Source organism: Rhinatrema bivittatum, chromosome 7, assembly GCF_901001135.1.
Source record: "Rhinatrema bivittatum chromosome 7, aRhiBiv1.1, whole genome shotgun sequence".
NCBI classification, from domain to species: domain Eukaryota; kingdom Metazoa; phylum Chordata; class Amphibia; order Gymnophiona; family Rhinatrematidae; genus Rhinatrema; species Rhinatrema bivittatum.
In genome coordinates this window covers 135,718,825-135,734,127 of record NC_042621.1, presented here as the reverse complement: position 1 = coordinate 135,734,127, position 15,303 = coordinate 135,718,825, and the positions used below count along the sequence as shown (strand labels likewise).

General features: G+C 44.5%; 1 protein-coding gene across 4 annotated transcripts in view; it reads left to right on the top strand.

Annotated features, from left to right (window-relative positions):
• MTSS2 (MTSS I-BAR domain containing 2) overlaps positions 1-14,064 on the top strand; it is a 271,361-nt gene extending 257,297 nt beyond the window's left edge. For all 4 annotated transcript variants that reach the window (XM_029609227.1, XM_029609225.1, XM_029609226.1 and 1 more), the window contains 3 exons: positions 1,111-1,278; positions 1,358-1,523; positions 6,654-14,064. In XM_029609227.1, coding sequence (XP_029465087.1) covers positions 1,111-1,278; positions 1,358-1,523; positions 6,654-7,426 — 1,107 coding nt within the window. In that variant the 3' untranslated portion in view covers positions 7,427-14,064. The remainder of the gene's footprint in view (positions 1-1,110; positions 1,279-1,357; positions 1,524-6,653) is intronic.
• Positions 14,065-15,303: the final 1,239 nt, after the last annotated feature.

The window sequence follows — 15,303 nt, the reverse complement described above, 5'->3', positions numbered from 1 at the left end:
CAGCAAGCCAGACAGCGTGCCCTGCAGTACACGGGCCACCCGGACAGCTCAATCATGTGCGGGTCAAACAGAGACAAGTTTTTTAGTCTTTTTTTAAATTGCAGTTTTAAAAAAGTGGTTGAAAACCAATCAATACCTTTGAAAATCATGAATGTCCGTTAGATGAAAAAAAGGATTCATAAGGGGGAAAGGTCCATTTGTTAAAATTGGAATTTTCAGGGCGATCAGGGTGCTCCTGATGAAGCGCAGTGTGAAACAACGGCCACTCTTGGGCTGAGATCACAAATAATTTAACAGGACTAACAATATTCAAAGATACTGATTGTTTTTCAACCACTTTTTTTTAAATTGCAATTTAAGAAAAAGACGAAAAAATTGTCTCTGTTTGACCCGCACATGATTGAGCTGTCCGGGTGGCCGGTGTACTGCAGGGCACGCTGTCTGGCTTGCTGATGCGGTACCGATAAACAGATTATTGATGCAAGATGTGATAGTGACATGTTATGTTATGTTACATTTCTAGCTCTCTACTGCCTTCCTTAGACACAGTCCAACCCCAAGCAGCTGTGATAAAAGATGTTCCTTGGCCATACCAGAGATTGCTGTGCTGCCACTTTGTAAAGCTAAACGTTATCAGAAGGCCAGCACTTTTACCCAGCCATGGATTTTATAAAATTGGCTCCAGTTTTAAGATACAAAATCCTTTCCATGCGCTTCTACCAATGTAAGCTCTCTAGTTAAACCATCTTCATTGTATGATAAACTGATTTTACGTATCATGTTCAGCCCATGTATGCTACTTGTTGCAGAATAGTTACAGAGAGATAATTGGCCTGGTTTATAAAGTGACTTATCACAAGAACACTTTTGAGAAATACGGGCTTTATTTACTAACAGTTTCTCACATGGGAGAGAATCTCTTGTTAAGCCACGTTCATGAGCTTTCAGTGCGTACAGTAAGTACATTATATTCAAAAATGGTCATCACATCACTTTGAACACTTAATGTACTATCTCTGCTCACTTCCTCTCCACACCTGTTATGATTATGCAATGTGCTGTATCTTTCTCACCTCTGTTCTCTAAGTCCTGAATTGGCTTTTTTTTTAGGATTGGGCCAAGGCCAGTCCTTATGAACAGCCAATGGTGAACACTCTGCAACGGAGGAAGGATCGCGTGGAGCACCTGCGTGAAGCGGAGTTGGGCCCTGCTTACTTGGGGATGAATGCTGATGAGTCACAGAGACCCAGGATGTCCCCAGCAACCATTGCTGCCAAGGTAAGGGATGGTGCTCTGGCAATCCCTTGAGCCTCTGGTCTACCTTTCATTGGTCTTGATCCTCTGACTTTCTCGACAGCACGGTGAGGAGGTGTCGCCAGCTGCCAGTGACTTGGCAATGGTGCTGACACGTGGCCTGAGTCTTGAGCATCAGAAGAGCAGCCGGGACTCACTGCAGTACTCCAGTGGCTACAGCACACAAACCACCACCCCATCCTGCTCAGAAGACACCATCCCATCCCAAGGTAACACTAGGAACCAGGCACAAAAAGGAGAGGGAGGCGGAAGGACTGGAAGAGGGCAGAGAGTGCAATCCCACGACCTGGAAAGTCAAAATAAAGCACCTAACTAATTCCAGTTTAGTAATACTGGAATATACATTTATGTATGTAGAACTCATCTCCTGATGTAGTCTGGTACAGAGGTTCACAAACCTGTCCTGGAGGTCCCCCAGCCAGTCAGGTTTTCAAGATATCCACAGCAGTTATGCATGAGATAAACTTTGCATGCTGTGGCGATTGGGCATGTAAATTAACCTCATTCATATTCACTGTGGGATATCCTGAAAACCCAAATGGATAAAGGTCCTCTAGGACAGGTTTGGGAACCTCTGCTCCAAGACACTTAACAGTAGGGACTCAATCCAAAGTATACTCAAACAAACAGGTTTTATTTTTTGGGCTGTCTAGCCGTGAAATCTCTATGCGAGTCAAACGCAAAGATTAAATCAAGGTTTGCAGGCTTATACAGCAGACTGTGGTAGCATTAACTTCAAGATACATCAAGTTGTTACTTTATTTACTCTTACCAGCTTCAGCTTCCAGACAGCACTACATACAATGTTAGCAGTACTTCTCCTCCACTTACTCCGGACCATCCCTTCACACTGAGTACAGTGACGGATTTAGGATTTTGCCACCATTAGGCACTGCTGGTGTTGTCCCCTTCCCCCTTCCCCCTTTCCTCCCTCCTCTCCCTCCCTGGACAAGAAATAACAGAAGAGAACAGCCTTCTTTGTTCTACTCTGTCTGCTCCAGGCTCACCTCCTCCTCTTATGTCCCTGGATGACAGGAGGCCAGGGGCTGGATTAGGGGTGCAGTGCCTTTTCTTTGCTCCCTGCTGTGTGCTCTGACCTCACTTCCCTCCTCCTTTACTCCCTATTCCAGCCCCTCCCATCCTGTCCTGTGCCGGAAGCAGAGGTTTTTCTTACTTCCCTCCCTTCCAGCCTCATCCCTTCCTGCCTGTTCTCTGCACTAGGAGGGGAGGGGTCAGAGCAGGATCAGAAGGCTTTTCTCTGCTGAGTGATTGTCAGCAGAACTGGGAGGCAGCAGACCTTCAGCTGACCTGCTGCCAGCCCCCCCCCAAAAAAAAAGTTTGTCACCCCAGACATAGGCCTAATGTGCCTATTGGCACATCCAGGCCTGATGGAGTATCTTATCTATCCTTTTCCCCAACTCACAAATAATTTCCTCTTATCACCTTGGAGTCACCTCTTTTTTTTTCCAGAACAGCACCAGAAGTACTCCTTGAAGCTTTGCAAGGGTTTTCCCCAGATTTTCCAAGTCAAACTTCCTCCAGATCCCGTCCTTCCCAGGTCTTCACTGCTGGTGAGACCTTTGACTACTTTGCTTCCTCCGGGACCCTGAACAAGCCCCTTCTGTGATTCCTCTGGGGGGAGGAACACCTCCCAGTCTTTGGCTTTTCCTTTTGAAAGGGAAAGCCCAGGCAGAGCCCTCTCCCTTTGGAGAGGCATCTCAGGCCATCCTATTCGCCCTGTTAATCCTTTCAGCTCTTCCCACCAAACCTTAAACTCAGACTTTTATAGTCCCAATACACTCCCCCTAAAGGATTGCTCTCCCATCACATTTAAAGAAGACAATAATCCAATGAAATCTCTATCCACATTCTACTTAGTACACAAGCATAATGTAATTTTTCCATGCATGATGCCATCTAGTGGCAGTTCAATGCAATTACACCATAGATAAGTGCCATTTCACACACTTTCCCAGCACATCTTGACTTTAGGTGCATGGAGAACTTCTGCTCTCCTACAGTATCTCCAGACTCTCTTTCATTCCACAAAATTAGAATTAGCACCCAAGTAGAGATAAAGTAGTCTCTCCAACCCAGAATCCTCTCCAGGGGCCTTTTGAGTAATAACTCCTTAGTATGAAACCCGTTAAGTTTTTCTTGAAGCACTTTAAGCAACTTTCCTAGGAAAAGTCATAGCAGGGAGTATAATTCTAATCATACAATATATACTAGGAGATCAATATTTTAAAAAAGCGGTGTGTGGACAAGATATCGGGCTAACAGCCTGATTCACTAAGGCATTTCTCCCATTCTGTGTCTATGGGGAAATGCCTCGATGAATCAGGCCCAAAGATAGCTGGATTTGTTGTCATAGACATTCAGCAGAATCATTCTACCATTTAATTTACTCACTTAAGTTATCTGGATAATGCTACCCAGATACCTTTAAACTTAATGGGCTATATTCTGAATATAGCCAACTAGGTTTAATTAAAGGAATCAGGATAAGTTTACCTGAATAAGTCTCACACCACCCAGCTATATTCTGGGTAAAAGACAGCAAACAAAAAAACGTCTGGGCCTACAGACCTGATCCCCAGCCGCCCACTCCCCCAAAATACTCTAAAATATGTGCAGGCGTAACCCCCGATCCTTCTCAATGCCACATAACCCCCACATTTTAGATTAATTCCTTCTTGAAAGCCAGTCTAAAAACCCATCTTTTGAGGCTGCTTTCAAATCTTAACGCCTGAATAAACCACTCACAGCCTTATAGATTTTAACCATTTTCTTAATAAATGGAGAGGTCCATATTCAAAATCATTTAGCCGGATAATTCAGAAGATTTGGGCACTTATCTACCTAAATTCTAGCTGGCTAAGTCCAGGGTGTTCCAGGGGCATAACTGGGAGGAGTTGAGTTAGCCCGCTAAGTTATCCCGCTAACTCTGATAGTCAAAGTTAGCCAGCTAAGCCGAGCTAAAGAGCTGACCTAAAGTTAGACGGTTATATTCAATAGGGTGGTTGCACTACGAAAATATACCTCCAAAGTTAGCCTGTCTGAATCTGGCAGAGTCTCAGTTCTCAGGTTCTCAGTTGAAAAAAAGATCTTGGTCTTTATCTGATTTCCCTACTATTACTACTACTTATTTTAAAGCACCACTAGGCATACACAGATACACGTAAAAGAGTCAGGAAATATTTTGTTAGAAAAAGGGTGGGGATGCATGGAACGCCCTCCCAGAATAGGTGGTGAAGATGAGAACGGTGATGGAATTCAGAAGGGCGCGGGACAAGCACAGAGGATCCCCTGCTGGCTATTTTGCTATTACACCAAAAGTTTACATTTCTACTTGGGGGTAGCCCGCACAGAACGGCAGTTGCTACTGCTCTTTACCAGAAAGCTCGGGGGTAGCCTGCATGGAGTAGCATTTATTATTACCCAAAATATCTTGCTGAGCAGACTAGATGGACCATTTTGGTTTTATCTGCTGTATTTCACTATGTTACTAAATCTCTGATGCATGGAGCTTGCAAGCTAGTCAAGACAAACCTTCATGACATAGAAGAGTCTGTGGAAGGTGTATTTATTGTAGAAAAGTGTTTAGGATCTATAAATTGAATATACATAATCCCAAATTATATATATATATATATATATATATATATATATATATATATACTGAATAACCCAGCTGTCTGTAGTCTGTTCATTTTCTATCATGAAACAAGTGTAAATATCCACAAATTTCCCCTAAAAGTGTTTTCCACTGCATTCCCGTGCTCTGTTTCTTCACCATTCTCTGACCACATCCCACTTGCTGTAGTGCTGCTTTTTAATGTCAGTGTTGGTGGCCTTGTTTCTGAATTAAACTCATTTTCAAAGCTTGACTCGAGGGCAGGGGAATTTTTCTTAAAGCAACCCTCTGATGATGAAAAAAATCCCTTCAGCAGAATGCAAAGTGCAAAAACTTTGTTAGGAAATCTAACATCATAGATGTAGATGTCCATACTCAGTCAGCCAGGGAGAGAACAAATTTAAAAAGAGTGACAGCAACATTCGATGTTAGCGTACTGTACTAGCATTGCAGTTAAAGCAACGGAGGATGTGGCCAGGGGTGCTGACCAGACTCCCATCATGGCCATGGGGATTTGGGGAGGTTTCTGGGAGGGGTGGGAGCAGGGGTGACAGTGTGGCTGGAGGGTGGGATAGGGAATCTGAAGCCATTCTTTACATTTTAATTGCATGGGGGGGGAACACATTAAGTCACTGTGGCTCCTGGTGTTTAATACTTCTGGGGGGTGGAGGGGGAGACAGGATCGGGTACTATGTTCCCGCATGGTTTTCATTCATTTGAGGAGTGGAGAGGTGGTGGGGGAAGGGCTTAACCATTTATATATTTAATCTAGATAGCTTTAGATCTGCCCTCCCCATGACCAGAATTGCCAGATTAAAAACTTGGCTGGGCAGCACTGATATTCAGAAAATAATAAAGGCTTATTTATTTAAACAGGCTTCTCAAGAGGAATGGTTGATCAGGCTCCTAACGGAGACTAGTATCTATGTACTTATGCCAAAGTTCATTTTTATATAGTTGCAGGTATTTATGAGCAGTAGGTTTGAGTTGTGTACAAAATCTTGTAGACTTAATTATTTATGAGGAACAGCTGACTGTGTTCTAGTTTTTATATTATTCTAGCAGGTTAATTTTGTTTTATATTGCCGCAGGTTTTGTTTATTCAGTAGAATAATACTGTAATAGTTAGGCATAGGTTTTTCCCTTAGCAGTAGACTGATTTGCTGACTTAACTCTAGCTTGTTTATGCATATTGTTACATTGTCTTTTAATCTAATTGTTTTATTATGTTGTTTTAATTTTAAATTTTGTGTTGTTTTATGTGCTTATATTTCTATCTTATTATGAACATATAATTGTTTGTCACCTAGGAATGGTTGATAGGCGAATTATAAATTTAATAAATAAAGAAATAAATAAGTTTAAACTCTGCCCCCAAAACATCTCTCCACTACCTTCATGTAATGATTTACCCTGCTAAAACTTAGCTGGTCAGTGGGAGGGAAATATTTAAACCCCAGGTTTGTCAGCCTTAGCTTCCTGGTATATTTTGCTGGTATGTAATGGAATGTGCCAAAAAGGCATCTTTAAACATTTGTCAACCAAATCACTGTGTTGATCCTGCCCCTGCCCCTGCTATGCTATCTCCCCTCATTCCTGTTGTGACCAATTCTGTCCCCCCCGTCCCCCAGCAGCCTTTGCATCTCTGCAGGGTTACTATACGCTCTGGCACCCTGTCATTATTTCCTCCTCTCTCCCCCAGGGTCAGATTACGACTGCTACTCTGTGAACGGCGACATGGAAGGTGAGAGCCAGAGCGAGTTTGACAAATCTTCCACCATTCCCCGCAACAGCAACATTGCACAGAACTACAGGCGCATGATCCAAACCAAGCGACCTGCCTCCACTGCCGGACTGCCTTCTGGAACCAATCAGCCAACTGGTGCCACCCCGGGCGTGGCCACGATCCGCCGCACCCCGTCCACCAAGCCCTCGGTGCGCCGCACCCTGTCCAACGCAGGCCCTATCCCGATACGTCCCCCCATTGTCCCCGTGAAGACTCCAACTGTCCCGGACTCCCCGGGCTACAGTGGCCCCACAAGGGTGGGGAGCGAAGAGTCTGTGTTCTACACTGACGACGCCTCTCATAATACCGTGGAATTTGCCAAGGCCTCACCAAAGAGGCTGAGCCTACCCAATTCAGCCTGGGGCAGCAGCGCCATGGAGATCTCCGTGTACTCTGGCGGTCCGCACCTGTCCGCAGAAGAGGAGGAGGACCAGCAGCTGGCGGCTAACCGGCACAGCCTGGTGGAGAAGATCGGCGAACTGGTGGCCAGCGCCCATGCCCTGGGCGAAGGGCAGTTCCCGTTCCCCTCCGCACTTTCCGCTCCTGCTCCAAGAGTTGGAGGGATGCCAATCCCACCATCCCCCGCCTCCGGCGACCCCCCCGCTGAAGACATGCTGGTGGCGATCCGCCGCGGAGTCCGACTGCGCAGGACCATCACCAACGACAGATCAGCGCCCCGCATCTTATGATGAACCACCACGGCCACGTTGTTCCGGGAGATCACGGATAAATGGAATGGCAGCAGAAGCAGCAGCAAAGAACAACCCCCCCCCCCCCCATTAAGGGTCCACGAACAAAGGCAAAAGACCCTGGATGCAGGCAAACAGTTTAGATTGAACCTAAAAAACAAGAAAATGCCCAGGCACCAACTTCGGAAGGAGCCGGAAGACGATGAATTGGATCTGGAGCTTATTTTATACTGTATTTCCCTTACCCTTCCTCCTGTCTCCTCTCCTTACTCCCTTTGCCTTTTAAAGACAGACTGCTGATAGTGGGAGAGGTGAAAAAAAGGAGGCAGCTGCTGTTTCTGCTCTTGTGTGGACTGGGGGGGCGGGACCACAAAATTCCTGGACTGGAATATGCAGCTGTGTATGTAAGAAAGAACAGCTACACCTGCAACAAAAAGGATGAGAAAAACACTTTTTAATAATTGTTACTAAAGTTTCCTCCTCTGACAGTCCTGTCTCACTCTGTATGAAGTACGCTTTTCTCTGTGCCACACAGCTTTCCCCTTCCCTCCAGTTTTGCCATCTACCCCACCCCTGTCGTTCGATTTCCCCTTTCACCTTGTCATTCTCGGTTGATGGAAGAAAAAATTCAGTAGATGAAAACACAGTCGCAAGATTAATAGGAGGGAAGAGCAGGTGGGGGGGAAGGCAGAAGCTATATTTTCTCTGAACCTTCCACCCCCCATGCACCAAAAACGCATTCATTCTGCTGAAAGATGTGCACTGCAGAGTCTCACAATGCAGAGAGGGAGTGTGGAAAGGAACTGATAGTGTCCCCTCTCCAGGCCGGGGAGCCCTGCCTCCCCAGCACATACCTGGTGAATTAGCATTGGTGCAAAGCCCGCAGTTTACTATTACCTTAGGTAGGAAATGCTCCCCAGCAGTGCAGGACACCTCGTTTATCTCCCAAAGCTCTATACATCATTCTCAAGTGATCCCACTAAAGCCAGAAGTGGGTGAAGATACCACTTCTGCTGGGAGTGATGATACGTTACCCGGTCACACACTCCCCTCCCCTGGAGGGAAATGAAAGCAGAAGCTGTGAACATTGTTGCTAGTGAGGACCTTCCTCCATGCTGTTCTGCTTCTGTCTGGGCTGCTCCTGCAAGCCGCAGCCCGCTTTCTGTTGGGCGTGTCAGTCTCCGTGGCAGGAGGCACTGGCAGACCCCACTGTTCCTGATCTACTGACTGATGAAATCAGAGAGCTAATGTCAGCCTGCAACAGCTAAACTAGAGCAAGCTGCAAACAGCTGGCTCTAACCATGGCAGTAGGAGTTAATTTCCGAGTTTTACTTCCAAGATCTTTGTATATCATCTTGTTACAAGAAGAAAAAAAAAACAAACAAAACTACAAAATCAAATCATGTGTGGGTGAGATGTCACACAAGGCGGCTGATAGCACTGTGGGAAATAAGTGCATTAGAAGTCATTCATGATGCCAGAGACCATGACTTGGTGGCATATTTCTTTTCATTTAGTTTTGTATTTTTCTTTTTATTATTATTGAGGCCATTTGGTACCATATATTTGTGAAAATTGAAATTGAGTTTGGGGGACCAAGCTAATCGAAGGCCTGGGGCAATCGAGCAGCTCAGAAAATTAGCCCCTGCCTGCGCGCACTGAGGTCAGAGCGTAGGCTGGCCCCTCGCACAATGCATGCTGGGAAATACGTTGCAGGAGCAGACAAAAACAGCGGGCGGGGGGCGGGGCCAGGAGAAGGTGCCTCTGCGTGGTGTCGTCACCCAGTAGAAGGGGGTTCCGCTTAGCCCTGTCTTTTGATGCAGTAATTTAGGAGAAGGCTGACCTTTCCTTACTCGTCGTTGCCGGGGAAGCTAATGAGATCCCACTTTCCTGTGCTCTGATTGGTCGAGGGCTGACATCACAGGTCTATGCCCTTTCCTAGGGATGCATTTGACGAGAACCTCACATTATGCTGCCACTGAGGGCACCTTTTATGGGGTGCACTACAGATGCTAATGTATCGGACTCTCACAATGGGTGCAGTTTTGTTCCGCAAAGGTCTCAAGCCCCTGGTTTCTAAGTACTTAAGCATTATCTCAGGTTTTGTTAATTTTTTTTTTTTTTTAATTTAAGTTATTAAACTATTTTTGTAGAACCAGGCCCTGAGAACCACAACGCAAGAATTTGTGTCTGACATTAATGCTGTAATTGCATGGCACAGCAATTAGGAAGATTTATGATGTCACCTATTAACATTTTATAAAGCAGTAAGGGACATTTTGCAAGGAAATTGTGATGAAAGGAATAAGATTTACTATCTGCCACCAGTTTATGTAGTATGGGCATGCTAACAGCCAAAGCAGCATTCAGCGTCCAGGCATCTCCCTGATCCTGAAGACTGTAGTATTAGCTGAATAAAACAGAACAATTTCATTTACATTTAGAAACAAAATCCTTCAGATGCCTTTTTTTTTTTTTTTAATTACAGATTTCTCTTTTATTCCCCATTTTTGCTTTCTTTTCATACAACTCCAACCCCAGACTGCATTCATAGGCAAAACCCTTGCTGGCCCCATCAAACAGGAGGATTCAGGCTAGAGTTTTCTACATCTCAGTGCCTGAGCCATGGCCCAGCTCAAGATGCCCCCCTTCTTTTATCCTGAAATGCCTGTACTGATGTTTAATTCCCGATGAAATTTCTGCATTTAAAATTTTCAATTTGGTTTCATAATACTGGAGGTGCTGGCTATGCAGGCCCTGTTGGAGCCTGGTGCTACATGTAAAGCATGACTACAGAGGCTGAAGAAGGAGTTTCGGGAAGGGCAATTTAAATTGGGGAGCTATGGCCATAATATAAGATGCATAGTTTTTAGACATATTTTATGAAGAAAATGTGAGACCATTTAAAAAAAAGTTAGGGGTAGCGGCAAAAAGGCTAGAAACAGCCATCTAAGCTGCTATTTTGAAGCTTCTGACCGATAATGCTACTTTTATCAGAGAGGGTCCCGTGTGCCAGGACAGGACTCGGTGCAGTTTGTACATTGGCAGGTTATTGTTATGTCTGCAGTGAGGCGCGCTCAGTGCTTGGGAGGGTAAACTCCGCTCTAGCGCCTCTTAGTAAAGGTGTAAAGGCGAGGGATGAAAAGTTTTCACTTCTGTCAAGGATTAGTTTTGCAGGCTTAGGAGGTCATTTTCAAAACTAAATAGACTTTACGCGAGTCAACGGGCTTTTGGAAATTGCTACTTTTATGTGCGTAACTCCTTTGAAAATTCATTCTAGAGGGCTGAATTGTCAAAACGGTTTGGGCGCATGATTGGGCTTTTGAAAATCGCTGCGCTCCATGCTACTTTTACGCGCGTAACTCCTTTGAAAATTGCCTCCTTGTATTTCAGGACTTAATTTTAAGCACAGGGCAGTGGCTTAGCTAAGTGAGGAAAGGAAGGGGGGTAAAGTTACACAAAATGGAAAGGAAGGGAGAAGGGAGGCCTGGGAGGGGAGGGAGAGGATAAAAAATGAAAGGAGATCACCTGCAGCTCAATGCTTGGTTCTTGGCCTTCAAGCAAGTCCTGTCAGCTTGTTCTTTCGGCACCTTGGGATCAGGCTCCATAGTGTTTTCCGTGACTTGTCGAGAAAGCCAAACTGATTTTATTAGAGAAGAGGAGCTTCAGTGAGGGGCTCGGCATTACAGCCATTTGTTGGATTCGGTTAGGTCTTTTTTGACATCTTGAATGTTGAACTATCCAGTACTTAACTGAAGCTTTTCCTGTTTTTACAATGGCAAAATCAGCTGCTTTGAACGTACAAGTCACAGAGGCAGGCACAGTCTTGGGGGGATATACTTTTACTTTCATTTCGTATTTAAATCTGTAACTCAAACAGTGCCACAGTCCAAAACATCTCTTTCCCAGTAGCAGAAACAGAGTAGTAGATGCACAGTATGAAGGTACTTTTTAGTTAGCAGCATTAGTTTTAAATTCAAAACGGATTGAAAATGGCTGTGTTGTAGAGGGATGAGGTCTTGCAGGTGGAGTGCAAAACCTGAATTTGGCAAGCGTTCCCGATGAGCGTGCTGTAAATGTTGTTGTTGCTTGTGTAGTGATAACTCACAATGCCATAGGATCAGAGCCATGCATTAAGGGATATTAATACATGGTCATATAAATGCAAGTAGATCAATCACAGTGCATCGTTGGGGTTTTTTTTTTATTTTATGTATATTAATAATTCCACCACTTCTTGGGTGCTTGAACCAGACAAAGTCTGCAGGCCAGGAAGGGAGCGATATATTTATAAAAATTCTCCTCCCTCACACTGGACAATTTGGGTTTTACAAAAGTAAAGCATTTTCTCTGAAGTTGTAGATTGGGGGGTCTGGATGTTTTTTTTTGGTATTGGAAAGCTCCTGTCGTCAGCCTTTGGATGATAACACACAGGAGGACCAATTCTAACTTGGGAGCAGACAGTATTTACCCAAATGCAATAAGGCACATTGTTACTAAATAGGCTCAGTAGAGATTATTGGGGACTATTTACTAACAATCCATGTTAACGTGTGACAAGGTGCGTGAGTGCGATTTCATAAACAGGCCCCGTGTTGCAGCTCGGCATATCAGCGTTTATTGTTCAGACTCTTTTATAAAAGACTATTAGCTGCTTTGCCACATTGACTGACTAATGAATGTCAATAAGAGTGATTAATAAAAGGTAAGACAATTACGTTATTGAACACACCAAACTAAAGCAACCCTACCCCAAAGAAAATAAATAGTAAAGTCACCATGGAGGTAGTCTGCTCAGAAGAAAGACGCTCCCCCAGGTTTCTCATCCTACAACATAAAAGTAAGCCCTCGTTTTCATTCTTTCTTTTTTTTTTTCCAGCTGTAGCTCTAAATCCGCAAAGGGAGACTGAATCAAGGTTTAGTGGCTGCTGGCGCACCGAACTACGCGTCAGCATGGTTCCTGGTGACACCCCCCCCCCCCCCCCCCCCCGCCTCTCGCTTTACCTCCCTGTGCCTTTTACCCCCGTTTATGGCTCTTTTTCCTTTCTCCTTCAGGGGGGAACGCCAACTCCGAGCGTAAAGAATGTTTTCTGTGGCATCCAACCCAGGGGTGCCTGCTTACATGTCCTTGCAGTACGAACAGGTTGGCTGCCTGGCAAGCTGCCAGGAGAAAAGGCACACTATGCATTGAAATGTTTGCGATTGCCGCAGATCCTGGGCGAGATAGCCGCTGCAGAACTCATTCAGACCTTTATTAATAGAGCGTGCCCCGCTGTCCCTGTACTTCCTGACACGGACACAGCAGGGTCTGGCATTAGTACAGTGCTTTTATTGTAGCTCTGCAAAATTTGAATTATGTACTGGTTGAAGCAATAATGAATGATAATGTGTTCTAAAAGATTTAGATAACCATTTAACTTTATATAGGTGTGTAAAATACAAATAAAACTGTTCTATTATATATCTTTTAATGAGAACATTATGGGATTTACCTCAATAATTAATATAGTAAGAAAAACCATATCAGATATTTAAATATCTTTACCATTGGCTGTGCCAACTAATGTAAAGTAAAGCGAGTTCAAATGTTTTCAAAAATTTAGGGAGCAGGGGGGGAAAAAACAACCCCCCCACAAAGCAAAACGTATTCTTCTTGACCGCCGTGTTGGCAGTGCACCTGGGCAGGGGTAGGAGGAGGTGTGCGGCAGAGCAGAATGGATTTCAGCGGGCACTTTGTGTGTACTGTCTTGGGTGGAAAAAGGGAACTATTCAGGCGTGCACAGAGGAGATCTTTAAACAAGGCATGCAAGCAAAAGGGGACATGATGAGCCCACGAAGCAAGAAGCCACAGGAAAGAAAAGAAAACTGGGCAGTTTCCTTTGCATAGTAATTTTATTTTGCTACACTGACAAGGACCTCAGACCAGCTAGAAAGTACTAAGTGGCCCCTCCTTCTCCCACCCCCCCTCCTCACCTCATCAACCAAGGCAGTGGAAAGCACAACCCATTCGGTGGTGATAGGGACCGACCCTGATAATTATTCCAGCTAGCTGGGTGTAAGAGGGAGGAACACTGTGTCAGAGATATCGGAGAAAGCACAAACATCCCTTCCTCTCTCTTGGCCTTTCTTTCCGTCTGTCTGGTCCATCTGTAGCCTTGTCAGTTCCCAGTCCCCAGCTCATGATGATGTACATAGACCTAGGCCACTGTCGAGTCCCTAATGAATGTGTATGTGTGTAACACCAAGTCCATTCTAACCTTTCCCTCTCATGGTAACCAGTGATGATGCTTGAATCCGGGGGCGGGGGAGTTCTTCTCTGTTTTGTTTTTGGGTTTTTTTTTTACTTTTCATCTCAAGAAAAAAAAAATAATTAAGGGGGAAAAAAAAAACTAATTTTCCTACTGCTGTAACTTTTCTGGTGCTCATGTTAACTTGTTTTCTTTTTTTTTTTTTCTCCCACGTTTTTCTGTTCCCCCTTCATTCCTGTTTTCAGTAGCCCTGTCTCTCCTTACAGTTTTTTGTTTTGTTTTTTTTAATTTTTTTATATTTATCCCTCGTCCGGGTTAAATAGTCACTGCTACGAGTAACAACTGCACTGTGAAGACTCCAGTATTAATAAAAACTTGTACTGTAAATTATCTGTCTGGCATGTGGTGTGCAATTTCTTTTTAGTCGGAAGCTTTTAAACTTTATCGCTTTGGGGGGTCAGCCCGAAGGCCCAGCGGCTGCGTGCGTGCAGGCAGACGACCTGGGTTGGATGCCTGAGCTCAGTCCCTGTTCCTCAGGTTTCCAGGGCCAAGGGATGCAGTGGAAGCGGTAATCGCGTCTCGCCTGGGCAGTGAGCCTGTGCCTTGTTCCAGAGGAAGCCGTGATCTGAGGGCCCCCACCAGAGAGCGCTGCCACAGCAGCTGGACCATGGAGGGGGGAAGGCCAACCCTACGAGAAAAAGAACATCAGTTTACCTTCTTCAACTTTATTTTTTCATTTCAATTTCATGAAGTCTTATGATTATTGCTTTCATAGGCTGGAAGTTATTTTGACAGCCTCAAACACGTTTACATTTTGTAAGCCAATTACTAGCGCCCCCCCCCCCCCCCAGTCTCACTCTCAACCCAACCTCCTTCAAAACAGTAAAATTGTTTGCTCTTAATTTTTTTTTTTTAATTCTTTGTATCAAGAAAAGATGCAGTCTATCATTGGACAGAAATGTGCAGTTTGTGCAAAACACATCACGATCAATTTGGCCAGTATCACAAGAAAAAACAGCCAAAATAATCCAAAGGCTCAATACAATTGTTAAAAAAAAAAAAAAAAAAAATTAGACTGCCAAAAAAAATAAATCAAAATTTCACCTTGGAGAAATAATAGGGCTCTCATATTTAAAGCAGCATTGACCCATATTTTCCAGTAAAGTGATGCAGACAGCTGGCATTGCACTGGGTATAGAACTGGGCAGACTAGGGATATGCCTGGGAAGAAAATTGTTTTTCGATTTGGGTTCTTTTTTCTTTGAAAATGTTTCTTTTGTGTAATGTTCAAGGGGGTTCGCTTCATGCGCCGAACTGAAATAACCATCACGTTTTTATAAAAAAGGAAAACAGCACAAAGAATCAGTCCCCTTGGGCCCATGCTTGCCCCTTCTGTGGGGTCTTCAGAAAGGGACAGATGTGATCCGCAGCTCCTGCTTCCAAAATGGTGCCAGCCAACCTCAGGACAGACACCATTTTGTTTTACAGTCACAAAACAAAACTGCACGTGTCTTAGGGCTGGCTGGCACTATTTTGGAACTGGGAGCCAGTGGGAAAGGAGCGACTAGTGATCTCACCTGACTTTTCTACATCAGAGAGCCCCATGAAAGGGGTAACAAGCATGTTCAG